The 27,842-nt window shown below is 44.0% G+C and overlaps 1 protein-coding gene across 1 annotated transcript in view; it reads right to left on the reverse strand.

The window, feature by feature from the left end:
• The window catches only part of LOC139543715 (integrin alpha-1-like), a 69,756-nt gene that overhangs the window by 29,437 nt on the left and 12,477 nt on the right, over positions 1-27,842 (reverse strand). The window contains exons 2-4 of the mRNA XM_071350064.1: positions 4,313-4,433; positions 2,195-2,307; positions 788-876 (exon numbers count right to left, since the gene is read on the reverse strand). Coding sequence (XP_071206165.1) covers positions 788-876; positions 2,195-2,307; positions 4,313-4,433 — 323 coding nt within the window. The remainder of the gene's footprint in view (positions 1-787; positions 877-2,194; positions 2,308-4,312; positions 4,434-27,842) is intronic.

A 27,842-nucleotide genomic window follows, 5' to 3' on the forward strand; every position in this document is an offset into this window, starting at 1 on the left:
CAGACAGAGAGAGAGAGAGAGCGAGTGTAATGGAGAGAGCGGGCGCGTGCGTCACAGGAGGTTGGTGGCACCTTAATTGGGGAGGACGGGCTTGTGGTAATGGCTGGAGTGGAATAAGTGCAATGGGTTCCATGTGTTTGATGCCATTCCATTCAATCCTTTCCAGCCATTATTATGAGCCATCCTCCCCTCAGCAGCCTCCTCTGGCGTGCGTGTGTGATATATATCAGCAGCATACCACCCTGCATACCACTGCTGGCTTGCTTCTGAAGCTAAGCAGGGTTGGTCCTGGTCAGTCCCTGGATGGGAGACCAGATGCTGCTGGAAGTGGTGTTGGAGGGCCAGTAGGAGGCACTCTTTCCTCTGGTCTAAAAAATATCCCAATGCCCCAGGGCAGTGATTGGGGACACTGCCCTGTGTAGGGTGCCGTCTTTCGGATGGGACGTTAAACGGGTGTCCTGACTCTCTGAGGTCATTAAAGATCCCATGGCACTTATCGTAAGAGTAGGGGTGTTAACCCCGGTGTCCTGGCTAAATTCCCAATCTGGCCCTCAAACCATCATGGTCACCTAATAATCCCCAGTTTACAATTGGCTCATTCATCCCCCTCCTCTCCCCTGTAACTATTCCCCAGGTTGTTGCTGCAAATGAGAACGTGTTCTCAGTCAACTTACCTGGTAAAATAAATAAAAATAAATAAATAAATATGTCAGCTCTACATATAGTAACAACTGTACTGGCTCTTGCAGTCCAGGGCTGACATCTAGATTTCCACATGGCCTCTTACCAGAAAGCCTCCTTGAGGGTTGGTAACCAACGTCGTTCCCATGGTCATGTTTTCCTTGACTTCGTGTAAGTTCGGTATTGTTGTGTTTTCTGGGGGAAAAAATGGAATGAATAAATAAAGTCAGTGAAAGAAAGAAGGAGTCCTTGAAGAGAAAGAACAGCTGGTCAAATTCCTCTGTCCATTTTCCCATAGGCAGAAAGGCAGACTACCCTTCCAGAACCATGGAACTCTCCGGACCTCACTTATAACGATGTGCATTACTGACATGTAGCTATTTATAGGATAGTTATCTACCTCAGATAATTATGCATAGGCTATTTCGACAGTCTTTACCGATAAAAGCATACACGTATCGTTTGTTTTCCAGCATAACGTAGTAGCGTAGTTAGCAGTGTGTGCTGAATTTGTCCTGTGTGGTTGTAAGAGAATGGCTCTAGTTACACCGGGGTTGTGGGTTCAATTCCCACTGGGGGTCACAAATACTCAAATGTATGTGAATACACTGTCGTAAGTCTCTTTGGCTAAAAGTGTCTGCTAAATGGCATTCTATGTATAATTAAATGTGTTCTCTGTCTAGAAGCGTTTTTCAAAGACGTCTTATGGGGAATCGTGTCGGCTACTCTCAAAATGTCCTCATAATTCACGTCACGTCCAGTGACCCCAGAACCACGCACGGCCCTGTCAAGCTGTAGGATAATACAGTCATTGTCAAGCTCACACTGTACATGACCAGATTGTACGGCGGGATTAAATATTCTTACAATTTTACCAGAGAACATTACAAAAGATAAACTGTATAAAAAATAGATAAACAATAGGTATAAACGTCAAGATACTTAACGAAACAACAGATAATGTCAACAAAATGTGTTGCAGAATTTTAATATATCCCCAAAAATGAATTGATTTAGTTCCACTAAATTGATTTAGTAATCCTAATTAATCTCAACCCTGCCGTTTGGAAGTGAGTCAGTATCAGGGTTGGGGGTGAATTCCATTTCAATTCAGTCAATTCAGTTCACTTCCTTAATCAACTTGATTGAAATGGAATTGACCCCAGCCCTGTTCAGTATCGAGTCAGCGTCATCAGAAGCCCTGAGGCATGGTGAATGAAGCGCATGCAGCAGAGGAGACATGTTGGTTATCTGGTTAGCATGATATAATTATGAGTGAATGAGATGAGACATTAAAATCCTGTTTATGTAGTGTCTTCCTGTGCTGCTGCTTTGGCTCACATCCTGTCCAGCACACAAGGCAGGGAGTCCCAGACCAGCACTCTGGACGATGCGAGGCTGTGTGTTAGGGGCTAAAACCTCAACTCAGACGCAGCTAATAGAGGGAGTATCAATAACAATCACATGCACCCACATATGCAAACACATAGACACACTACAAACGAGTGCTCACCAGGCAGCCCCAGTTTGATACATTTAGGGTTTGGTCCTCGATTCACAGGGCATTTGTAGACATCTCCAGTCCGCTTGGCTGGCTGGCCGGCCAGGGGAGAACCGATAAGTACCCTTTAGAGACAGAAACAGGGGAAGAGGTCAGTATTCCATACCCACCCACCATAAACAAAGAAGCAACAACTAGAGTTCCTCTCAATGACCTAGCGTTGGGTGTTTTGGTGTTTTCCCACGAAAAAGGCAATTTAATTGTATAACAAAAATGATCTAAAATGCTTGTTCTGCAGTGGAAAGTACCCAATTTAGCACTTACCCCTACTATGTTTACTCGTCATAACATTGTTTACGTATTTCTGAGTGAGTAACTCATGCTTTACATCGGAATACAACCGGTTAGCTGGGCTCTGTTGTTGTGAGTGTAATATGTGTGGTCCAGTGCTGGTTCTCTCTCAGCCGAAATCTTGTGGGTACGATATAATGCTAAACTGAGCTAGTTATCGGCTAGCACGTAAACAGTTCGCCTAATTAACATTCCACTCTGCTAACGACCGCTGATCAACTAAAGAGGGTGAAACCAGCGGGAACACAATTGGCTCTCTGGAATCACAGCCATCCGAGGGAGAGATAGCAGTCATCATCTCGCAGCTAAGTGACACACTGCACAGAGAACAGACATCTGTGCCTGATCCACACTGGCCTGGCTCCCTTTCAGCAACAGCACTCACTCTAAATGAGAGCCTTCAATTGGATATAAGTGAGAGTAGCTGGGCCTATAGGAGCATTCTCTACACGAGAAAGCTGTGGGATCGTTCATCGTTCCTCATCAGTTGCTCCTGCTGATTGAGAAGGACTAAATCACTGTAACTGATCCCATATGAGCTTAACAAGCCCATTCCAGCTGAATGTACGGGGCTAGTGAGCTAGTTGGTTAGGGGCCGGGGTCACACTGTAAGGGACTCCTGTAGAGAACTATACAGACCGGCTGTCTCTGTCTGAGGGGGACTGTTCATTTCTCTAAATGAGGCAGATGTAGTTTACTAGCATGTTAAAAAAAAGGGGGATAGTGAGCTAGTTATTTAGGGGCCGGGATCACACTGTATGAGCCTCTAGTGGCGTAGTATAGGGACCGGCTGTCTCTCTGTCTGAGGGGGACTGTACCTTTCTCTAAAGGGAGGCAGACTGAGTTTACTAGCATGTAAAAATGTGCTCCTTCACCAATTAAGAGAGGGGCCACAGACGCGTGGTTTCACGGTGCCTTTACTGGCAGACTGGGTGCATACTCTGGATGGTTGGTTCCACTTAACAGGCGGAGGGAGGGGGGGGGGGGGGGCTCTTTATGAGACCCACGGTGTTAAGCTGCAGGCCTAACTGATACACTTGGAGGGATGGAGGGAGGGACTCTTTATTTGAGCCAGTGTCTTGACCACAGGACTACACTCTTAGAAAAAAAAGGTGCTAAGTAGAACCATACAGGGTTCTTCAGTTTGTTCCCCATTGGGGAACCCTTTTTGGTGCTGGGTAGAACCCTTTGCAGAGGGTTCTACATAGAACCACATATGTAGGGTTCTTCAAAGAACCGCCTGTATATGGTTCTAGCTAGAACCCTCTATGGAAAAACCATGTGCCTTACAAATAACAATTTTTTGTTTGTTTGAAAATAGTAGAAACAGTCAATGTTACAGGGAGGGACACATGAGTCATGTAATGATAGCAGTCAGTATTGCAAGATATCTCAATGTTGAAATTGTCTAGTTAACAGGAAACCAAACTACTGTCAGAGTTGGGGTCAATTCCATTTACATTCCAGTCAATTCAGAAAGTAAACCAAATTACAATTTGAAATGCTACTAATTGAAAAGCATTGAAGATAATTGGAATTTGAATTACATGCCATTAAAAGTCAAAAAATGGATGTAGCAACTGATTGCCCCTTAAATACTTTGAGCATTTCATTGAGCCTGCCTGGAGTGCCAGATGGGTGGGGTTTGCTTTTTACACTTTTGGGACTATTCCATTGGTTCCATGGAACCAAGCTAAATCAAGGGCAGCTTAAGTATTTGAAAGGAAACTATCACTATGTGAACCCAGGGCTGGTGGATGATAACACGAGTTGACTTACCATTTCCCTTCACTGTTCTCAAACTGCTGGACTGAGTATCCAAACATGTCCTCCAGCGGACCATTGAAATTCAGCCCATTCTTGTCATCCACGTTAAACGAGAACACACACGGTAGCAACGCTGCAAGAAAATAAAACTTTTGTTACTACAGAGCAATCAACAAAAAAAAATCATTGGAGAAAAGAGCTATAAGCTTTTAACAAGAATCATGTTAACAAATTGTGTCGTTTTGTAAAAATATTGCAGTGTCAATGAACTTCCTTCATGTTTACAGAGAAGTTATTGGCAAGCAGAAAAAAATGATATGCATAAATAGTTATACAATATGTTTCAGGAAACAAACAAGCAATAAAAAGCCAGTTGCACAAATACAGGATGATGAACTGTTTACTTCTCCCACTTTCAGCACAATTTGTTTTATAAAACATATTCCGTGGGTTTATCAAAACATTTTCGATTTTCTTTTTCTTGTATATTGTTGCTATGGCGATACGCATGTACTGCTTGTCATGCAAATAAAGCATTGTGCATTGAATTGTATAGAATACAAAGGGGATGGGGGATGGGGATGGGAGTCAAATATGGAAATTGTAACCATATCTACTGTACAGAGATTGCCATTCCAGTGTCCTCTGCTCTCATCCTTCTAGACCTATCGGCTGCCTTTGATACTGTGAACCATCAGATCCTCCTCTCCACCCTCTCCGAGCTGGGCATCTCCGGCGCGGCCCACGCTTGGATTGCGTCCTACCTGACAGGTCGCTCCTACCAGGTGGCGTGGCGAGAATCTGTCTCCGCACCACGTGCTCTCACCACTGGTGTCCCCCAGGGCTCTGTTCTAGGCCCTCTCCTATTCTCGCTATACACCAAGTCACTTGGCTCTGTCATATCCTCACATGGTCTCTCCTATCATTGCTATGCAGACGACACACAATTAATCTTCTCCTTTCCCCCCTCTGATAACCAGGTGGTGAATCGCATCTCTGCATGTCTGGCAGACATATCAGTGTGGATGACGGATCACCACCTCAAGCTGAACCTCGGCAAGACGGAGCTGCTCTTCCTCCCGGGGAAGGACTGCCCGTTCCATGATCTCGCCATCACGGTTGACAACTCCATTGTGTCCTCCTCCCAGAGTGCTAAGAACCTTGGCGTGATCCTGGACAACACCCTGTCGTTCTCAACTAACATCAAGGCGGTGACCCGTTCCTGTAGGTTCATGCTCTACAACATTCGCAGAGTACGACCCTGCCTCACGCAGGAAGCGGCGCAGGTCCTAATCCAGGCACTTGTCATCTCCCGTCTGGATTACTGCAACTCGCTGTTGGCTGGGCTCCCTGCCTGTGCCATTAAACCCCTACAACTCATCCAGAACGCCGCAGCCCGTCTGGTGTTCAACTTTCCCAAGTTCTCTCACGTCACCCCGCTCCTCCGCTCTCTCCACTGGCTTCCAGTTGAAGCTCGCATCCGTTACAATACCATGGTGCTTGCCTACGGAGCTGTGAGGGGAACGGCACCTCCGTACCTTCAGGCTCTGATCAGGCCCTACACCCAAACAAGGGCACTGCGTTCATCCACCTCTGGCCTGCTCGCCTCCCTACCTCTGAGGAAGTACAGTTCCCGCTCAGCCCAGTCAAAACTGTTCGCTGCTCTGGCACCCCAATGGTGGAACAAACTCCCTCACGACGCCAGGTCAGCGGAGTCAATCACCACCTTCCGGAGACACCTGAAACCCCACCTCTTTAAGGAATACCTAGGATAGGATAAAGTAATCCTTCTAACCCCCCCCCCCCCCTTAAAAGAGTTAGATGCACTATTGTAAAGTGGTTGTTCCACTGGATATCATAAGGTGAATGCACCAATTTGTAAGTCGCTCTGGATAAGAGCGTCTGCTAAATGACTTAAATGTAATGTAAATGTAAAAGAAGCCAGAGCAATGTCATCATAGAATGCTAAGAGAATTATGTCTGTCAGAGACCCCCTCTACCTCCATTGACCATTAACATCTCACTTTCTAGGACCCTCAAACTCAACACTGGATCTCGAAGCCAGTTCCACTGCATTTTTTTCATTGGGGCCGATTTAGACCAAGGACACCAGGTGGGCGCAATTAACAGGTAGAACAGAAAACCAGCGGGATCCGGACCTCGTAGGGCACGAGTTGCTCTAGCACAATGACTTCTTCTCCAGACCCCATCCTCAGTCTGCTACTGAGCTCCTGAACTAAAATACAAAGTCGCTAAATATCTAAATGTAGTCCTCAACGACATCTCATTGTGCTTCCGCCAACAAGGAGCCTTTTCATTTGGGGAATTTCACAGAGTGTTGTATTAAATTCCCGGATTCGTGAGGGAGACTTTAGGATTAGCAGATCACTGCAACATGGGCCAAGAAACAGGGTAGTAGGGGTGACAAAACACAAAGACCAAACACAGTAACACACAGAGGACACTTGTCCTCTAATGAGTATGATTGAAGATCCCACAGCCAAACATACCAATAACATACTGTAGTATCCTACAGTATATGGAGATCAACTGTGAAAGTTAATATTCACTTTATACTACGCTTGGAGTTAGACACAGATTCATGCAGGAAGCCTTCCCAGCAAACCCGGAACATTCCCTGGACATTAGTTGAAATTCCCATTACGTTCTAGTTAGGGTTTTATCTAACATTAAGATAACATCCCAAAACATTAAAATAATGTTTTTCATAACAAAATGTTATTTTTTTCAGAAAACGTTTCAAATGAAATATTCTTGGAAAGTTCTAACATTCACTAATATGTTGTGCACCACATCTGTAACAGCCACCACAGAACATTTCCCAAATGGTTCTTATTAGGTTTCCAGGTAATGTAGTAACACAATGTCCTAGTAATGGTTTTAGAACATACTGCCGCAAAAGAAAATGTGGGAGCAATAGAAATGGTTCTGAGAAAACATTACAGGAATGTTCTCCTAACGTTCACACAACCTTGAAATATTCTGGGAATCTTTAAAGAACAGACAAAAATGTGTTCTGGGAACGTTCTTGCAACATCAGGCGAATGTTTTATACAAACATTATATAATCACCAGCACAACTGGACCGTCTTTATGTTATTAGAACTTTTGGGGCAACCCAATGAATGTGCTGGGAACATTCACAGAACCAATTATGGTTTGCTGGGTTAGTCCATGATGTATTTGTAACAGACAAACAGAAGCAAACAGAGGGATCAGTGTACTGTACTGCACTCTACTGTCGTGTGTGTCAGAGAGCAGAGCAGAAATGGTTCATATGAATGGTTCATGTGCAACCAGTTAGCCACAGGCCTTCCTTACAAAGATCACGGTATGTACTGTAAGTGTTCCCATTTCCAGGCCACTCTCCAGTTCCAGTGCTTCATCTACTTTGGTGGCGCACATTCTATCAAACAAGCCTTTTATAGAGACCTCTTATTAAACATATTAAGTGGTCTGTACACCGCACCCACTTGGACACCATGGCCCTTCCTCTGAACGAGTCATTCTCTTTGCACCAGCTCATCTCTTTCCTGAGCGTGAATGCTCCCAAGTCCCCGAGACCAAACTAGACATGGTTGTTCATCAGTCTCCGTTTTTCTTTGCATCATCACCACCACCACCTCTGTCCTGAGTTTGAGTGGTTATCTTAGGAAGCAACTTTTTTGAGAAGGAGCTGTACTTTGCACCAGCTTTGTTCTGTCCTGAGTCTATCCTGTCATTCAGTATGTTGCGGACAGGACACCAGACAGGACATGGATGGTCTTCAGTCTCTGTTTTCTTTGCATCACCTCTGTGAATACAGTACATACCTAAGACACGACTGGACATGGTTGGTCTTATAATCAGGCTCCGTTTTCTTGGCATCACCTCTGTCCCAGTCTCACAAGACCAGACACTTCCTCCCATACTGTAGCTCGGAAGCAAGTCGGTTCCGTACGCAATTAGCCTGGGGACGAGGAGAACAGTTTGAATGGCCCTATGTCCCTGTCTGTAGTCATCATGGATGTGGATGGTCATCAGTCTCTGTTTTGCTAGGGAGCTGTTCTTTGCGCCACCCCTGTCTGACCTGAATGCCTCTGTGAACATCAGCACGGACAGTATGGCTGGTCATCATCGGTCTCTGTTGTCTTTGGGAGCAGACGTTTTATTTGGGGTGTATGAGATGATTTGGGAGCTGGATACACATGAGGAGCTTACTCTGCAATCTCCGATGTGGCTTGTAAACAACAGGCATCGGCGGCATCCCAAATGACACCCTATTCCCTACATGGTGCCCTACTTTTGAACAGGGCCCATAGGACTCTAGTCAAAAGTATTGCACTACATAGGGAATAGGGTGCCATTTGGGATGCAGCCGATGCCTGTTGTTTTACAAGCCACATCGGAGATTGCAGAGGAAGCTCCTCATGTGTATCCAGCTCCCAAATCGTCGGCCAAAGACGGCCAAAAGGCACAGATATACCCTGAGGTGGCTCCCAGAATAACCAATCTCATATCCATCGTCTCTGGACACTGAGCACAGGATGAAGGAGTAAGTCATTTACACATCCCATAATCAAATAAGACACGGTGATGCAGGTTACACGGTGATAGGGCCAAACAGCCTAGTGCTACCCCCACGCTCACAAACAGATCTTAACCAAATGAAAGACATGTGCAGTGGATAACACGGTGGATAACATTTGAGGACACGCTCTTGATTGAGTAAGAGCTTTGAAAAGAAGACACACAGGCTGGAACGTAACTACATATGAGGCCCCCGAATTCCGGACCTCGGTCATTTTAAAGTAAACAAATGTATGTTGTACACAATAAAGAAAGTCAATTACAGGTCAACATCTAAATCATTTCCCCAGGTTGGATCAAAGCTCAGAACGCTTATATTCTTGATCTGACTGAGTTCTAATCGCGCCTGCCTCTTTGCGAATAATTGGAATCATGAACAGTGGTTTGTTCGTTATGTCCGCCTGCGTCCCCCAGATTTGCCTCACGGATTTGCCTTTTTTACAAGCACATTGACCACTCTCTCTCAAATGGCTAACTCCGCCCTGTCGCGACAGAGGCCGAGGGCCTGAGACGTGAAACGAACTACCCCAGCTAGGAGTCGGCTCAAGTAGGCAACTAGAGACGGTGCTGACAGTGTGTTTGCGAGATGCCAGACAAAAGGCCATTTTTAAAACCATCCCATGGACCTGACTTGTCTAGCAGCATAGTACAGGGGTTCCCAAACGTGGGGTCGGGGCACCATGTGGCGTTCCCTGAGAACCTGTACTAAACCTTATCAAACAAGTTAGGAACTAAAAATAAACATGTTTCAATATGAACATATCCCCCAATATGAACAGCGTTCCCCTATAGGCCTAAATTAAAATGCATTCAAAATGCAAAAAATACAGTTATAAACATTGTTCGTCTTACCTCGATCGCCCACTGGAGTTTATAGTTTACCCATGACCCACCTTTTTTACCACTACATCACTGATATTAATACAGAATCGTAAGTAATATTCTAACATTTCACGTGAATGTGATAATACAATCCTCTGTGTGCGGAGCTTAATTAGTAATGCCTAGGAATACAAATGTGAACGCTATGTGATTTGAGAAAAGAGTCATCATTACAACTGACTGAACAGCTACAGCTAATAGGCAATGTATTTGTAGATCGACTGAGGTGAATGAACCCACAGCAGCCAAGATGATAGTGGCTAGGGTCATTTTTGCTTGTTTTTGTTGTTCTCCAAATATCATTTGTACGTTTTTTTTTTGTTTAGAAATAAAGTAAATGAGCTTCAACTTTCTTTTTTTTTTAAATGATTAGGAGGAAACGATTGAACTAAAGTTATTAAACTCATGCAAAACTTAACACTGATTTAACTATGTGAATGCTTTATTTACAGATATCATGACACCACCAACAACTGCTGCTGAGTTGAAATTCTGAACCAAGTGTGGTCCAAACTTGTTAAACGTTAATCTATGTTCCTTAGACCTATGTTTCTGATTACATGGGGATGTTTATATCTTAATTTGAAAAGGTACACAGATGACATGGTAAAATATGTTGTTCCGTCAACCCTGTTATCTAAGTGTCAACCCTGTTACGAGCTTAATTTGTACTGAAATGAATGCACAATTATTGTGGGTTAACTGCCTTGTTCAGGGGCAGAACGACAGATTTTTACCTTGTCAGCTCAGGGATTTGATCTAGCAACCTTTCGGTTACTGGCCCAACGCTCTACCCACTAGGCTCGCTGCCACCCAAATATGTGAGTTTATTTGTACAAAGGACAAGGGATTTAGCTCAAACATGCTTTTAAACAATAGTTATGGCAGTTATATACAGTGCCTTAGGAAAGTATGGATTAAATAACAAAAAAACTCAGCAATCTACACACAATATCCCATAATGACAAAGTGAACGTTTTTAGAAGTTTTTGCAAATGTATTAAATAAAAAAAACAGAAATACCTTATTTACGTAAGTATTGAGACCCTTTGCTATGAGACTCGAAATTGAGCTCAGGTTTCCATTGATCATCCTTGAGATGTTTCTACAACTTGAATGGTGTCCACTTGTGGTAAATTCAATTGATTAAGACATTGATTTGGATTTGGATTGATTTGGAAAGGCACACACCTGTCTATATAAGGTCCCACAGTTGACAACGCATGTCAAAGCAAAAACCAAGCCATGAGGTCGAAGAAATTGTCTGTAGAGCTCCAAGACAGGATTGTGTTGAGGCACAGATCTAGGGAAAGGGTACCAAAACATTTCTACAGCATTGAAGATAATCAAGAACACAGTAGCCTCCATCATTCATAAATGGAAGAAGTTGACAAAAGAACCTGATGCTCTTGTGGACATGGGAGAACCTTCCAGAAGGACAACCATCTCTGCGGCACTCCACCAATCAGGCCTTTATGGTAGAGTGGCCAGACAGAAGCCATTCCTCCGTGAAAGGCACATGACAGCCCGCATGGAGCATGCCAAAAGGCACCTAAAGACTCAGACCATGAGAAACAAGATTCTCTGGTCTGAAGAAACCAAGATTGAACTGAATGCCAAGCATCACATCTGGAGGAAACTTGGGAACATCCCTACGGTGAAGCATGGTGAAGGCAGCATCATGCTGTGGGGATGTTTTTCAGAGGCAGGGACTGGGAGACTAGTCAGGATTGAGGCAAAGATGAACGAAGCAAAGTACAGAGATCATTAATGAAAACCTGCTCCAGAGCTCTCAGGACCTCCGACTGGGGCGAAAGTTCACCTTCCAACAAGACAACAACCCTAAGCACACAGCCAAGACAACGCAGGAGTGGCTTCGGAACAACTAAATGTCATTGAGTGGCCAGCCAGAGCCCGGACTTGAACCCGATCGAACATCTCTGGAGAGACCTGAAAATAGCTGTGCAGCAACGCTCCCCATTCAACCTGACTGTAACGCTCGTCGGAAGGATGAGACCAAGGTGCAGCGTGGTACGTGTTCATGCTTCTTTATTAAAACCGAACACCAAACAAAACAACAAAAGAACAACGAACTTCATGTCTTGAAGGCTACACAGAGCTAACAAAAAACAACATCCCACAACCTAAGGTGGCAAAACATGCTGCCGAAGTATGATTCCCAATCAGAGACAACGATAGACAGCTGTCCCTGATTGAGAACCATACCCGGCCAAAACATAGAAACACAAATCATAGAAATAAAGAACATAGAATGCCCACCCAAATCACACCCTGACCAAACCAAATAGAGACATAAAAAGGCTCTCTACGGTCAGGGCGTGACAGTACCCCCCCCAAAGGTGCGGACTCCGGCCGCAAAACCTGAACCTATAGGGGAGGTTCTGTGTGGGCATCTATCCGCGGTGGCGGCTCTGGTGCGGGACGTAGACCCTGCTCCACCTCATGGATCATCACTGGAGGTCATGAGAGCAGAGCTGGCACAGCCCGTCCTGGCTGGATGCTCACCCTAGCCCGGCAACTGCGGGGCGTTAGCACAGGACGCACTGGGCTGTGAGAGCACACCGGAGACACTGTGCATAGAGCCGGCGCAGGATATACTGTGCCGAGGAGGCGCACTGGAGGTCTGGAGCGTAGAGCTGGCACCACCCTTCCTGGCTGGATGCTCACCCTAGCCCGGCAACTGCGAGGTGCTGGCACAGGACGTACTGGGCTGTGGACACGCACCGGAGACACAGTGCGCAGATCCGGCGCAGGATATCCTGGACCGAAGAGACGCACTGGAGGCCAGATGCGCTGAGCCGGCACCATCCGTCCTGTCTGGATGCCCACTCTAGCCCGGCCGATGCGGGGAGCTGGAATATAGCGCACCGGGCTATGAGTGCGCACTGGAGACACACTGCGCAGAGCCGCATAACATGGGGCCTGACTAGTCACACTCTCCCCACGGTAAGCATGAGGAGTTGGCTCAGGTCTCCAACCTGACTCAGCCAATCTCCTCGTGTTCCCCCCCCTCCCCCAAATTTTGGGGGAGTGGCTTCTTGGGCTTCCGTGCTAGCCGTGTCCCCTCGTAACGCTGGGCCCCCTTTCTAGCTGCCTCCGCCTTCCTAGCTGCTTCCACCTGTTCCCTTCCGACTAGGATCTCCTCCCACGTCCAGGATCCTTTGCCATCCAGGATGTCCTCCCATGTCCAGTCCTCCTTACCACGCTGCTTTGTCCGTTTGTGGTGGGATGTTCTGTAACGCTAGTCGGAAGGATGAGACCAAGGTGCAGCGTGGTACGTGTTCATGCTTCTTTATTAAAACCAAACAACAAAAGACCAATCACACCCTGACCAAACCAAATAGAGACATAAAAAGGCTCTCTAAGGTCAGGGCGTGACACTAACAGAGCTTGAGAGGATCTGCAGGGAAGAATTTGAGAAACTGCAGGTGTGCCAAGCTTGTAGTGTCATACCCAAGAAGACTCGAGGCAGTAATCGCTGCCGAAGGTGCTTCAATAAAGTACAGAGTAAAGGGTCTGAATACTTATGTAAATGTGTTTTCAGTTTTTTTATTTGTAATACATTTGTAAATATTTCTAAAAACCTGTTTTTGCTCTGTCATTATGGGGTATTGTGTGTACTGTAGATTGATGAAGAATACATTTTAAATAAAATTTAGAGTAAATGTGGAAAAAGTCAAGAGGGTGGTGGGCCATGTTAAAACTGATCCTATATCAGCATCTGACATTTGACCCTCCCAGGTAGCTCTCTCTGGTCATCAAATCAGTTCAGGCTAGCGGTGAGGTGTGCCTTGATAATTGGATGAAACTTATCCTAAATCAGTCATCTGGCAGAGGTGCTGCTGGTCCATTCCAACATATGGAGCCGACAAACTTTTCAATGTCTGGCATTTCACCCTCCTAAGCAGATGATGGTCACTAACTCAGTTCAGGCTGAGAAAGACTGATGTGATAAAACTGATACTGAATCAGTTGGCTAGTGTTTGACCCTTCCGACCAGTGACAGGATTCAGATACGTCAGCAGCACACTGCTCTGCTCTCTAATGAGATGGATTCCGTCTCAGCCAGACTCTCTTCCATTTGTTGGCATGGAGTGGCTTCAACTTCTGCTGCGCTCACTTCCTTACGTTGTCAGCAATTCATCTACTTGCTTTGTCACTGTTTGATGGTTATATAATTAAGCTACAAAGTCATCTCTACTCATAGATGTGCCTATTTATCTATAGGCCCTCCTCATCAATCTCTAAGTAAAGTAATTGGATGTCTGTGTAGGTTGTACTATCCGTTTTAATACACAATGAAGACGGGGCTGAGGAAACATAAGCTGACTCCTGTGGGTCCAGTCAAGTGTTAGCTGTAAAGTATGTAGGCAGAGGATGCTGTACATTAAACATGGACAACAATGGAAACCATACCGTAACATAATGCCTCGATTGAATGTCAATTGAAACCTCTCCCATTGACTTATTCATTCAATTGGGACTATTCCCATTCATTCACTGTGTGTGGATGTAAATGTATATCGAGTCCGTAGAGCTGCCTGCCATATCCGATTCCATACTGGAACTGGAACCTCCAGATGTATTCCTTGGAGCGCTGATTTTTATTGGCCCGGAACAAGGAATAGGAATACAAGTCGCCGCCCACGGAATGACATAATACTCCCTGCCGGTTGTCAAGGCTTTCATCCCAGAATCCCCCCCTCCAATCAGGGGGACAGGGGTCGACTCGAAACTCCCCATCCATCCCCAATTATGTTCTATCACACACCCACACCCTATTCCAAACCCACATCCAAACATTAACAGCAGATGCATGCTCAAAAAGTGCTGATCAGCGGAGCTAACTTACAGCACACAGCTGGGCCCTAGGCAGTCTAAAGAGAGCTGTGCTTGATTAGACATTTCATGGAGAGACTAAAAATACATCCCTTCATGAGGTCACATCCTCTATCTCCCCTTAGGCGACCTAGAGCAAATAGTCATGAGTGTAATTTGAGAGAGTCAGTGGGCAGCAATGTTTGTGAGTAAACGGTCCATGGTCCACAATAAACTGTCGACTGTAAACGGATTTATAAACCATACCCATACTGTAGCAGATTGTCCTATATGTGGTGCCAACGTGTAGACTATAAAACAATAGACTGTATAAGCTTTGTTATCTCTGCATATGTAATATTGCAGTGGGCTTATCAAGGTTTAACGGACAACAAGGGATGAGGAAAGAGAAGATCAGTTCTGCGTGGCGATGGCAGATAAAGGGGATTACAGTAATAAACAATAACTCACTAACGCACTTATTCCCTTTACCCTTTTATTGAATTATATAGTAACGTTTTACAAGCCGTTTTTTTTATTTCATACCTTGTCCATTTTTATGGTCCGTTTCATAAGCCTCAGAGCAGAACAACCCACTTGGGATGCACAAAGCTGTTTCCTTTTCCTGCTACACTGAAATACGTTGTAATGATCTGTACAACACACTGTATGATGTTCTGTTCGACACAGTAACATTGCTAAGTACAGCATATAGACAGACGATGGGATGAATTCTCTACAGAAGAGAGTTTACCAGCAGGCATCGGATGTCCAGTTTCTGCCCTGTTACTCGATATGGAAATGTTAGGGCTTTCTCACATGAGAGGGAGAGGAGAGAGGGAGAGAGAACCCCCAAATCCTCCTGGGCTAACCCGGAAACTATCACAGCAGCCCCGATCTCGGCTCAGGTCATTATCCAGCTCACTTCCCAACGCTGAAATTGGATTGGAAACGGATGTGCTGAAGGAGTATGAGAAGATGCTTCCATTTTAGAATCCCACAGACATGCACGCACACACATGCACGCACGCACATGCACACGCACACACACAAAACGCCACTTGGGATGCACTAAGACCTTCAAACAGGTCAACATTCACGGATTACCAGGACTTGTTCTCCGAGCATGCGCTGACCAACTGGGAAGTGTCTTCACTCACGTTTTCAACCTGTCCCTGACTGAGTCTGTAATACCAACATGTTTCAAGCAGACCACCACAGTCCCTCTGTCCAAGAACACTAAGGTGACCTGTCTAAATGACTACCGACCTCGTAGCACTCACGTCTGTAGCCATGAAGTGCTTTGAAAGGCTGGTCAAGGCCCACATCAACAACATTATCCCAGAAACTCTAGACCCACTCCAATTTGCATACCGGCCCAACAGATCCACAGATGATGCAATCTCCATTGCACTCTACACCGCCCTTTCCCACCTGGACAAAAGGAACACCTATGTGAGAATGCTATTCATTGACTACAGCTCAGCGTTCAACACCATAGTGCCCTCAAAGCTCATCATTAAGCTAAGGACCGTATATAGACAAAGTCTATGTACGTCGGTATAGAGACAAAGTGTAGTCGCAATTCAACGGCTCAGACACGACTTATGTGGCAGGGTCTGCAGGCAATTACAGACTACAAAAAGAAAACCATGCCATGTCACGGAGACAGACGTCTTGCTTCCAGACAAACTAAACACCTTCTTTGCCCGCTTTGAGGATAATACCGTGCAACCGACGCGGCCCGCTACCAAGGACTGCGGGCCCCTCTCCTTCTCCGTGGCAGACGTGAGTAAGACATTTAAACATGTTACCCTAGCCGCGTCCTTTGAGCATGCGCAGACCAGCTGGCTGATGTGTTTATCGACATATTCAATCACTCCCTATCCCAGTCTGCTGTCCTCACATGCTTCAAGATGGCCACCATTGTTCCTGTACCGAAGAAGGCAAAGATAACTGAACTAAATTACTATTGCCCCGTAGCACTCACTTCTGTCATCATGAAGTGCTTTGAGAGACTAGTCAAGGATCATATCACCTCCACCTTACCTGCCACCCTAGACCCACTTCAGTTTGCATACTGCCCCAACAGGTCCACAGACGATGCAATGGCCATCACATTGCACAATGCCCTATCCCATCTGGACAAGAGGAATACCTATGTAAGAATGCCGTTCATTGACTACAGCTCAGCATTCACCACCATAGTACCCTCCAAGCTCATCATTAATCTTGAGGCTCTGGGTCTCAATCCCGCCCTGTGCAATTGCGTCCTGGACTTTCTGACGGGCCGCCCCCAGGTGGCCAGGTGGTGAAGGTAGGAAACAACATCTCCACTTCGCTGATCCTCAACAATGGGGCCCCACAAGGGTGCGTGCTCAGCCCGCTCCTATACTCCCTGTTCACCTATGACTGCGTGGCCATGCAGGCCTCCAACTCAATTATCAAGTTTGCAGATGACACAACAGTAGTGTGCTTGATTACCAACAACGACGATACAGCCTACAGGGAGGAGGTGAGGGCACTCGGAATGTGGTGTCAGGAAAACAACCTCTCACTCAACGTCAACAAAGGAGATGATCGTGGACTTCAGCAATCAGCAGAGGGAGTACCCCCCTATCCACATTGACGGGACAGCAGTGGAGAAGGTGGAATATTTTAAGTTCCTCGGCGTACACATCACGAACAGACTGAAAAAGTCCACCCACAGAGACAGCGTGGTGAAGAAGGCTCTGTTCCAACCTCAGGAAGCTGAAGAAATTTGGCTTGTCACCTAAAGCCAACACAAACTTTTACAGATGCACAATTGAGAGCATCCTATTGGGCTGTATCACCGCCTGGTATGGCAACTGCACCGCCCTCAACCGCAAGACTCTCCAGAGGGTGGTGCGGTCTGCACAACGCATCACCGGGGTAAACGACCTGCCCTCCAGGACACCTACACCTACCGAGAGACTGAAAAACAGCTTCTATCTCAAGGACATCAGAGTGTTAAACAGCCATCACTAACACAGAGAGGCTGCTGCCAAGATACAGACTCGAATCATTGGCCACTAAAATAAATGGATCACTAGTCACTTTAAATACTGCCACTTTAATAATGTTTACATATCTTACATTACTCATCTCATATGTACAGTATATACTGTATTTTACACCATCTATTGCATCTTCCCTATTCTGCTCGGTCATTGCTCACCCATATATTTACATGTATATATTCTTATTCCGTCCCTTTAGATTTGTGAGTATTAGGTAGTTGTTGTTTAATTGATTACTTGTTAGATATTACTGCACTGTCGGAAACTAGAAGCACAAGCATTTCGCTACACACGCATTAGCATCTGCTAACCATGTGTATGTGACCAATAAAATTTGATTTGATTTGACAGGCTGTAGTGGAGCAGGTTGAGAGCTTCAAGTTCCTTGGTGTCCACATCACCAACAAACTATCATGGTCCAAGCACACCAAGGCAGTCGTGAAGAGGGCACGACAAAACCTATTCCCCCTCAGGAGACTGAAAATATTTGGCATGGGTCCTCAGATCCTCAAAAATTTCTACAGCTGCACCATCGAGAGCATCCTGACTGGTTGCATCACTGCCTGGTATGGCAACTGCTCGGCCTCCGACCGCAAGATACTACAAAGGGTAGTGCGTACGGCCCAGTACATCACTGGGGCCAAGCTTCTATACCAGGCGGTGTCTCTCTGTTTACTATCTATGCATAGTCACTTTAATAACTCTACCTACATGTACATTTTACCTCAATTACCTCAACTAACCGGTGCCCCCGCACATTGACTCTGTACCGGTACCCCCTGTATATAGCCTCTATTTTTTACTTAGCACTTCTTTTTCCATTCGGCGCATGTGACAAATAAACTTGGATTTGATTTGATTTGATAATCATCTGTCGGATGTCATTGGGGTGGCTGGGATAGAATCCAGTTTTTGTCCTCCTCCATTTTATTTGAACAATTGGTGTGTGTATTCAGTTAGCTTATTACTGGAAGTGACATCGCTACGTCCAGAAATAACTCAGTGTAGGAGCTGTGTGAACTTCCAGGGTTCCATGGGTCACAGTTCAGGGTCATAAACAAAACCCAGGTCGATCCATCATGAAGTACTTCTAAGTACTTTCCAGGTAGGTTCCTAGTTCAAAAGCGAAAGTCGAAGAAAACAATATTTGTCTTGAAGAAAAGCATGAGCACGCAGTGGATTGTGTGTTGCCCTTCTGGCTTAAATTGCATCGTAGAAAATGATTAAGTGCTTCACAGGTTTCTAACGTTCCCTGGTTAAAAAGCTCATTTCTAAGAGAAAAAAAGCATTTGTCCTTAAGAAAAAACATCAAGCGTCCATTGCTTGTTGCCCTCCTGGCCTAGATCAGAAGAACATTTCGTGGGGGAAAAAAGCATGTCTTGGAGGAGAACAAAATGGCAATACAGTGGAGGCTCTGTAGAGCATTGCGTGTTGCCCTGCTATAGCTGAGGATTGTGGTTAATGTGAACGAGGTGCCCCGTGCAGCCTGCACATCATCTCAGTATGATGCCAGGGTGATGGATGGGCCCTAACCTAGCCTGCTGGGGGGTGAGAGGATATAGGGTCTGGTCTGATCACTGCTCTGGTGCAGTCTGATGCACCTGAAGCACACACAGAAACCCACGGCCGGATGCACAAAACGGATGCACAAAACATGCGTGCACACACGCACACCTATGCGCACACACACTTTGTCACCACTCAGGGGTCTTGAGAATCTGCTGACTACCTCTGATCCTGACCTGTGTGTGTGTGTGTGTGTGTGTGTGTGTGTGTGTGTGTGTGTGTGTGTGTGTGTGTGTGTGTGTGTGTGTGTGTGTGTGTGTGTGTGTGTGTGTGTGTGTGTGTGTGTGTGTGTGTGTGTGTGTGTGTGTGTGTGTGTGTGTGTGTAATGGTGGGGTGTTGATATGACAGCATTTTGTTAAAAAGGATAACTTAGTTTAATACCATCAAGAGGCACACCAGAACAACAATTTTCCATAACCAAATAATTACATTTCATCAGAAAACTCCATAAGAATTCCATAAATAGCACATGAAAACAGCAAACACATTTGTTTTACCCAGTATTCACCAGCCTATGTGTTGCCTTTTGAAGAGCTCGACTTTCCTCTGAGCTGAGCTGCATATTTGTGAACCTAACAGCCCTGGCTGCTCTAACTGGTGTCTGGCCTCTCTTTAGCCTCTCTTAAGCCTCTCTTAAGCCTCTCTTTAGCCTCTTTTCCCCACTGTTGTTGTTCATGTTGTTGTGCTCAAGTGAAGATACTGTAATCTACCCCCATCCACCTACTTCCTCTTTCCTCCTTCACCTCCTCCCCCCACCATCCTCCTCCCTCTTCTCACCCCAACAACCCTAGATCTCCTGCCCACCCCTTCCCCTCTCTCCCTCACCCCACTTCCCCTCTGCTCCTTCCTGATGCCCCACAACAACTGCCAGGTCACGTGATGGAAAAATACTCTCCACTAAAGTTACTAATACCCATTTCAGACAGAAGATGTGGTATATTATGTGTAAAAATGTAAGGCAATGGTTATACACAGCAAATTCTCCAGTGTTAAATGAAAACTGACGGTATTAAATGAACACTGTGCTTAGTGCTGATGCTGTTATACTTTGTCAATGTTAGGGAATTAACACTTTGTGTTATGCAATAACATGTCATTTAGCCTTTTTAACACTAGGAAGGGTATGTAGCTTGCACCAATGATCAAATAGTATTTTTAAAGGTATTTTTAAAAGTATTTTTAAACAAACAAAATCATGTTTTTCATGATTGGATGATATTTGAAGGAAACCAGATGAAAGTATGATGACCAAAGTATGAAACAATGACTGTTGCTTCTACATTGATAAAGTTTGATCATATAGTTACTGGTCCCCTCCACCATGTCACACACTTGGATTCATTATTAAGGGCTTGTAAGTAATCGTTTCACTGTAAGTTTGCATTCAGCACGTGTCAAATACAATTTGATTTGATTATTAAGGGGACAAGGCGACATCACTTTAACACTCATTCTGTGTACGAGTCTGTGTATGAAAGGGATATCAGAAACCTCTGCAGAATAAATCATCATCCTGTAATTATTGAAGTGAACGGAACAGAACAGTCATCTATCAGAAAACGTCAACAGGTACAGCTTTAACACCTGGGACTTTGGGGTCGCTAGATGAGCTGACGAGAAATGTGCCGTCACACCTGCTCCAGCCTCACCAGAGAGTCCCGGCTGTTATTGAAAACATTTTAATGGGCGAAACTTTGTTTCCTTACATGGCGATTATTCCAACACATTACACCAGGAGCTCAAAAGCTACTGGCAGGAAGTAAGATGTTTTTCTCTCTCTCAAAACAAACCAGGGCAGTACAACAGGGCTAATCAAATAGAAATCATTGTTTTCTTGGTCAAGTTGAACACAGAGGCAAACTCAGGCAAGCCACATGATCTGATAAAAAATAATAATAATAATGAAAATATGTAAATCATTATTTGAATATGTTGGTAACCCCAGTGGTGGAAAAAGTACCGAATTGTCATTCTTGAGTAAAAGTAAAGATAACTCAATTAGAAAATGTCAAGTAAAAGTGAAAATCACCCAGTAAAATCCTACATGAGTAGAAGTAAAAGTATTTGGTTTTAAATACACTTAAGTATAAAAAGTACATGTAATTGCTCAAATATACTTAAGTATCACAAGTAAAAGTTAAATTAGGAATAATAAAACAGTCCTAATATTAAACAAACCAGAGAGCACAATTTTCTTGTTTTTTAAATTTACGGATAAAACATTTACAAACAAAGCATTGTGTTTATTGAGTCTGCCAGATCAAAGGCAGTGGGGATGACAAGGGAAGTTCTCTTGATAAGTGTGTGAATTTAATCATTTTCTGTCCTGCTAAGCATTCAAAATGTAACAAGTACTTTTGGGTGTCAGTGAAAATGTATGGGGTAAATAGTACATTATTTTCTTTAGGAATGTAGTGAAGTAAAAGTAAAAGTTGTCAAAAATATAAATAGCAAAGTAAAGTACAGATACCCCAAAAAACTACTTAAGTAGTACTTTAAATATTTTTTACTAAAGTACTTTACACCACTGGGTAACCTGTTGTATGAAACTGATAATGCCCTCGAAGCCGGTGTTTGGAGGATATATTGGCATCTGCTCGCTGTGTGTATGTGTGTGTGTGTGTGTGTGTGTGTGTGTGTGGTTCAAGTCAAACTTATGTGGATGTGGGTTTGTCAGATTGTTTGAAGTGGGTGAACCATGTGAATTGTGCCATAGTGTGTTTTTATGTGAATTCCAGACAGATATTTTCTTTATTGCTGGGTTTGCAAAGCCCTTGTGACTACAGTACAGTGAAGTCAGATGATAATGTCTTCACATGGCCTTGGTCTGCACGCACTATCCAACTCTGAGGAACTTGAGAGGAACTATGACCTCATGGCAGAGTCTAACACAGTCTGCATGTCCCGTGCAAGAGCCGTGTACACTGAACAAAAATATAAACACAACATGAAACAATTTCAAAGATTTTACTGAGTTACAGTTCATATAAGGAAATCAGTCACTTGAAATTAATTAATAAGGCCTTAATCTATGGATTTCACATGACTGGGAATACAGATATGCTTCTGTTGTTCACAGATGCCTTAATAAAAAAGGTAGAGCGTAGATCAGAGAACCAGTCAGTATCTGATGTGACCACAATGTGCCTCACGCAGCGCGACATCTCCTTCACGTAGAGTTGATCAGGCTGTTGATTGTGGCTTGTGGAATGTTGTCCCACTCCTCTTCAATGGCTGTGCAAAGTTGCTGGATATTGCCAGGAACTGGAACATGCTGTCATACACACGTAGATCCAGAGCATCCCAAACATGCTCAATGGGTGACATGTCTGGTAAGTATGCAGGCCATGGAAGAAATGGGACATTTTCAGCTTCCAGGAATTGTGTACAGATCCTTGCGACATGGGGCCGTGCATTATGCTCCTGAAACATGAGGTGATGGCGGTGGATGAATGAGACGACAATGGGCCTCAGGATCTCTTCACGGTATCTCTGTGCATTCAAATTGCCATTGATAAAATGCAATTGTGTTCGTTGTTACGATGCCGAACTTCAGTCAGGTCAAGACTCTGGTGAGTACGACAAGCACGCAGATGTGCTTCCCTGAGACAGTTTCAGACTGTTTTTGCAGAAATTCTCCGGGAGTGCAAAACCACAGTTTATGAATGGAACATTTGGAACATTTCTGGGATCTTTTATTTCAGCTCATGAAACATGGAACCAACACTTCACATGATGCGTTTATATTTTTGGTCAGTATATATCCAAAGCCGAGGGGCGATGCGTTCTTTGGAAAATAGAACGCATCGAGATGTTCCACGACACGCTAGCGGAGTGGAACTGACCTTCCACAGAGATCTATTATTTTCCAGAGAAGGCATAGAGCCCCGAGTTGATTATCCCTTTGATACCATAGCTAAAATTGAACATATTTGCCGCTTGAAATGTGTTCAACATCCACTGAAGTAGCTACTAAGTTAACTAGATAGAGATGAAGTCGGAGGTTTACATACACTTAGGTTAGACTCGGTTAGAACATCTACTTTGTGCGTGACACAAGTAATTTTTCCAACAATTGTTTACAGACAGATTATTTCACTTATCATTCACTGTATCACAATTCCAGTGGGTCAAAAGTTTCCATACACTAAGTTGACTGAGCCTTTAAACAGCTTGGAAAATTCCAGAAAATGACGTCATGGCTTTAGAAGCTTCTGATAGGGTAATTGACATCCGTTGAGTCAATTGGAGGTGTACCTGTGGATGTATTTCAAGGCCTACCTTCAAGCTCAGTGCCTCTTTGCTTGACATCATGGGAAAATCAATAGAAATCAGCCAAGACCTCAGAATTCTTTTTGTAGATCTCCACAAGTCTGGTTCATCCTTGGGAGCAATTTCCAAACGCCTGAAGGTACCACGTTCATCTGTACAAACAATAGTACGCAAGTATAACTACCATGGGACCACACATACTGCTCAGGAAGGAGACGCGTTCTGTCTCCTAGAGATGAACGTACTTTGGTGCGAAAAGTGCAAATCACTCCCAGAACAACAGCAAAGGATCTTGTGAAGATGCTGGAGGAAACAGGTACAAAAGTATCTATGTCCACAGTAAAACAAGTCCTATTTCGACATAACCTGAAAGGCCACTCAGGAAGTAAGAAACCGGTTTTCAACTGCAGATGGGGACAAAGATCATACTTTTTGGAGAAATGTCCTCTGGTCTGATGAAACAAAAATAGAACTGTTTGGCCATAATGACCATCGTTATGTTTGGAGGAAAAAGGGGGAGGCTTGCAAGCCGATGAACACCATCCCAACCGTGAAGCACGGGGGTGGCAGCATCATGTCGTGGGGGTGCTTTGCTGCAGGAGGGACTGGGGCACTTCACAAAATAGATGGCATATGAGGAAGGAAAATTATGTGGATATATTGAAGCAACATCTCAAGACATCAGTCAGGAAGTTAAAGCTTGGTCGCAAATGGGTCTTCCAAATGGACAATGACCCCAAGCATACTTCCAAAGTTGTTTCAAAATGGCTTAAGGACAACAAAGTCAAGGTATTGGAGTGGCCATAACAAAGCCCTGACCTCAATCCTATAGAAAATTTGTGGGAAGAACTGAAAAAGCGTGTGCGAGCAAGGAGGCCTACAAACCTGACTCAGTTACACCAGCTCTGTCAGGAGGAATGGGCCAAAATTCACCCAACTTATTTTGGGAAGCTTGTGGAAGGCTACCCGAAACGTTTGACCCAAGTTAAACAATTTAAAGGCAATGCTACCAACTACTAATTGAGTGTATGTAAACTTCTGACCCACTGGGAATGTGATGAAAGAAATAAAAGCTGAAATAAACCATTCTCTCTACTAGTATTCTGACATTTCACATTCTTAAAATAAAGTGGTGATCCTAACTGACCTGAGACAGGGAATTTTTACTAGGATTAAATGTCAGGAATTGTGAAAAACTGAGTTTAAATGTATTTGGCTAAGGTGTATGTAAACCTCCGACTTCAACTGTAGCTACAGTAGTTGCCAGGTAACCAAACAGACTTGCTAGTAGCTAACCAAGCCACCAGTCCTAGCTTGCCATTATGAAAATCGAATTCAACAATGACAATAATGTTTTTAATTCGACTTTTGCTTTCAAAAACAGCTCAAACATAGAACATGCACTATAGCCATTGAATTCTACCGTGCAAATATACTGTGCGTTATTTAAGTGATAATGATTGAGAAGCCGATGTTCGGAGGATATATTGGCACGTAGAGAGCCGGCAAACCATGCCAATATGTCCTACAAACACTTTGAGGCTTCGAGGTCATTATCACTTTATCACGGGTTACCAACATATTCAAATAGTGATTTACATATTTTCATTTATTTATTTTTTGCTAAATTTATTCATACTATTTCATCCTTCCACAAGATATATAGACCCGACACACGCACACACATACATATAGCTACCAAAGCCGGCTGGTCGTTCATTAGTTCTATCGGTTCGGTTGCCAGAGACGTGATCCAGTCGTTAAGTCTTTTTGTTCTGTATCTATGTATGCGACCCATTCGTTCATTCTTAATGTTCTATTGCCATTCTGGCTGGCAACGTTATTATCCCTTGCTTGCTTGCTAGTTCGCCAACTACGGCTAACCTACAGTCATGTGAAACATTGCAGCCAGAATAACAACATAGTAGTTGCATTTGCATTTGTTTAAGCTGTTTTCTATTGTTATTTCTTTGTATATATCATTATAAATTATGCTGATTCAAGATTTCGACTGGCTGAGTGAAGCTGTGAAGCTGAGTGAAGTCTGTCTCATCCCGACACGTTCATTACTATGGGACAGCTGGAGATCGAATCTGAATATTGAAACAATTTTGCAAATGCAAGGTTTATACAAATGTGTGCTATTGAAAACCAAATTGCTAGTCTAAAATAAATGGGAGATAATGTCTAAATGCTTTTTAGAGTGGAGATCAAGTTTATAAATTGCCTGGCTGGGCTGATGAGAAAGTGGATTGTGCAGTGAGATGGAACAGAGTAAATAGGCATTGCAACCTTATAGCATTAGCTGGTGGTAACTTGTGGAATAGACACAGGCTGGAATGCGGTTTTAACCAGTCAGCGTCCAGGATTTGACCCACCAGTTGTATAAAGGGAAATAATGCACACTCTAGAAAGACCTTCAAGCCAATCAAAAACAAGTATTCAACAATGCCATGATATATCCAATCATAGTCTCTCACACTCAATGAGTTTCTAAGAATTATCCAGCATGGACACCTGGAAAATGCTTAGAACAGAGTGTGAGAGAGAGAGGAACTGTGACTACATAGCGGAGTTTACATGTCCAAGAGCATTGAGTATCCATGCTGCTGTTGCAAACTTCATAGAACATCAGCGTGTGTAAGAGGAAATACATTTGACTACAGAGTCACTATCTAGCGTCGACCACAGACTACGGTGTGATTATCTAGCCATAGCATGACCGCGTGCATATGAGCTCAGATCGGTAAGAAATATGAAGACCCACGATGTCAGCGCCAGCCTCCCCTGCAGCTTCAATACGTTTTCAAACCGTTTCTCAGACAGAGCATCCTGCAGCTTCCTCACACCCTCATGCATCCTGCTAAACACTTCCTCTCCTGGCTGCAACGCAGCATCAAAGGAACAAAACACTGAAGTAGACAACATAGCTGAAAAGTTGAACGCTAAGAATCTTAAATGTTTCCTTTCGTGGAGCACCGAGGAGAGGCCAACACTAACGAACTGATCAACAAACTTAGGAAAGGCTCTCGGTTAGCCTGAAACAAGCGTTTGATGAGATTTATCCAGTCTGTGGATAGGCAATTATTTTTATGGTGCGAGTCAGTGATGCTTCCGCTTGTGTCTACTGCCAAACTGCAGTGTGTATTTGTTAACTTGATGGAAACTTGTGCCCCTGCCATATCTGATATGCCTACTACCCACAATCTGCCAGCAAAACAACCAAACGATTACAACTGTGTACATAAACATACTGCTTGCACTCAGAAATCTTCCTTTGCGTGATAGCCTTACAGCCATCTCAGCAATAGGAAGTGACAGAAGCACTTTTCTTGCTCTTCTATCTACTAACCATCACTGTCAATGACCATAAAGTAACAGTATATCAACATCGTGATACACAAAAAAACAGATGTTCACCTAACAACTCACTTGAGGTTAAGGTTTCCTGACAGCAAGATTGTTCTATTTTTTGCATTCAACACAAACGTTTTGATAGTCCTGAATCAATTATATGTATAGACATGAAATTCCTACAAGTATTATAGTTAGCTGCTTTCCAAGCCAGTATTTGTGTATGTTGGCATATACTAACAGTGATGTTTGATAGAGGTCATTTGGTGTTTGATATTCCAAAGCTAAACACTTCCACAAGGTAATTTTTCTTAATGGGAAACATCACTATTCTGGGCTCTTAAAAGCTTTGCAAACTCCAGCTGTATATGAGATCTGTTTTTACATGTGATCTGCTTCCAGGAGTCAAACTCCATGCTTGTTACACTAGATACTATCCCCTGGATCCACATTTTCTTGGTTATTTTACCCGATGTCTTGTTTCACTATTTACATGTTCTTTGTTTACTGGTTATAGATCACATCAAGTCATATTTATTCTGATATTTCAGTTCTCATATTTCGTTTCTGTGACTACTACACCACATTGATGTAACCTCACAAATAAAAGCTTCCTGATATCTACTTTTTGGTTCTCACAATAACAACAAAAAATGCTTGTTGTAAGAAACAATAAGCTTCTTGCTTCCAGTGTTTCATTTAGGCCGATAGAAGAGAAGACAGAAGACAGTGGTTCGGCCCGTCAAACGGACAGTAAAGGAATGTATTTTTTAAGCTCCAAGTATGGAGAGAGACGGTTCAGAGTGAGGTCTTCTGGGAGATCTGGAGCATCCGTCAGGGGATGCTCTGGATTTACGACCGACCACGCAGAGGGGAGAGAGGGGAGACTGCCAATGTCCTGGTCAGGGTAAGGGAAGGGAGTGGACGTCTGTCTGTTGGACAAAGCTTGACCATTACTCCCTCTCATTCAAATAGTATTTGCGTTCTTTCAAGTAGGT

This window comes from Salvelinus alpinus, chromosome 18 (genome assembly GCF_045679555.1).
Source record: "Salvelinus alpinus chromosome 18, SLU_Salpinus.1, whole genome shotgun sequence".
In the NCBI taxonomy this organism is placed as follows: domain Eukaryota; kingdom Metazoa; phylum Chordata; class Actinopteri; order Salmoniformes; family Salmonidae; genus Salvelinus; species Salvelinus alpinus.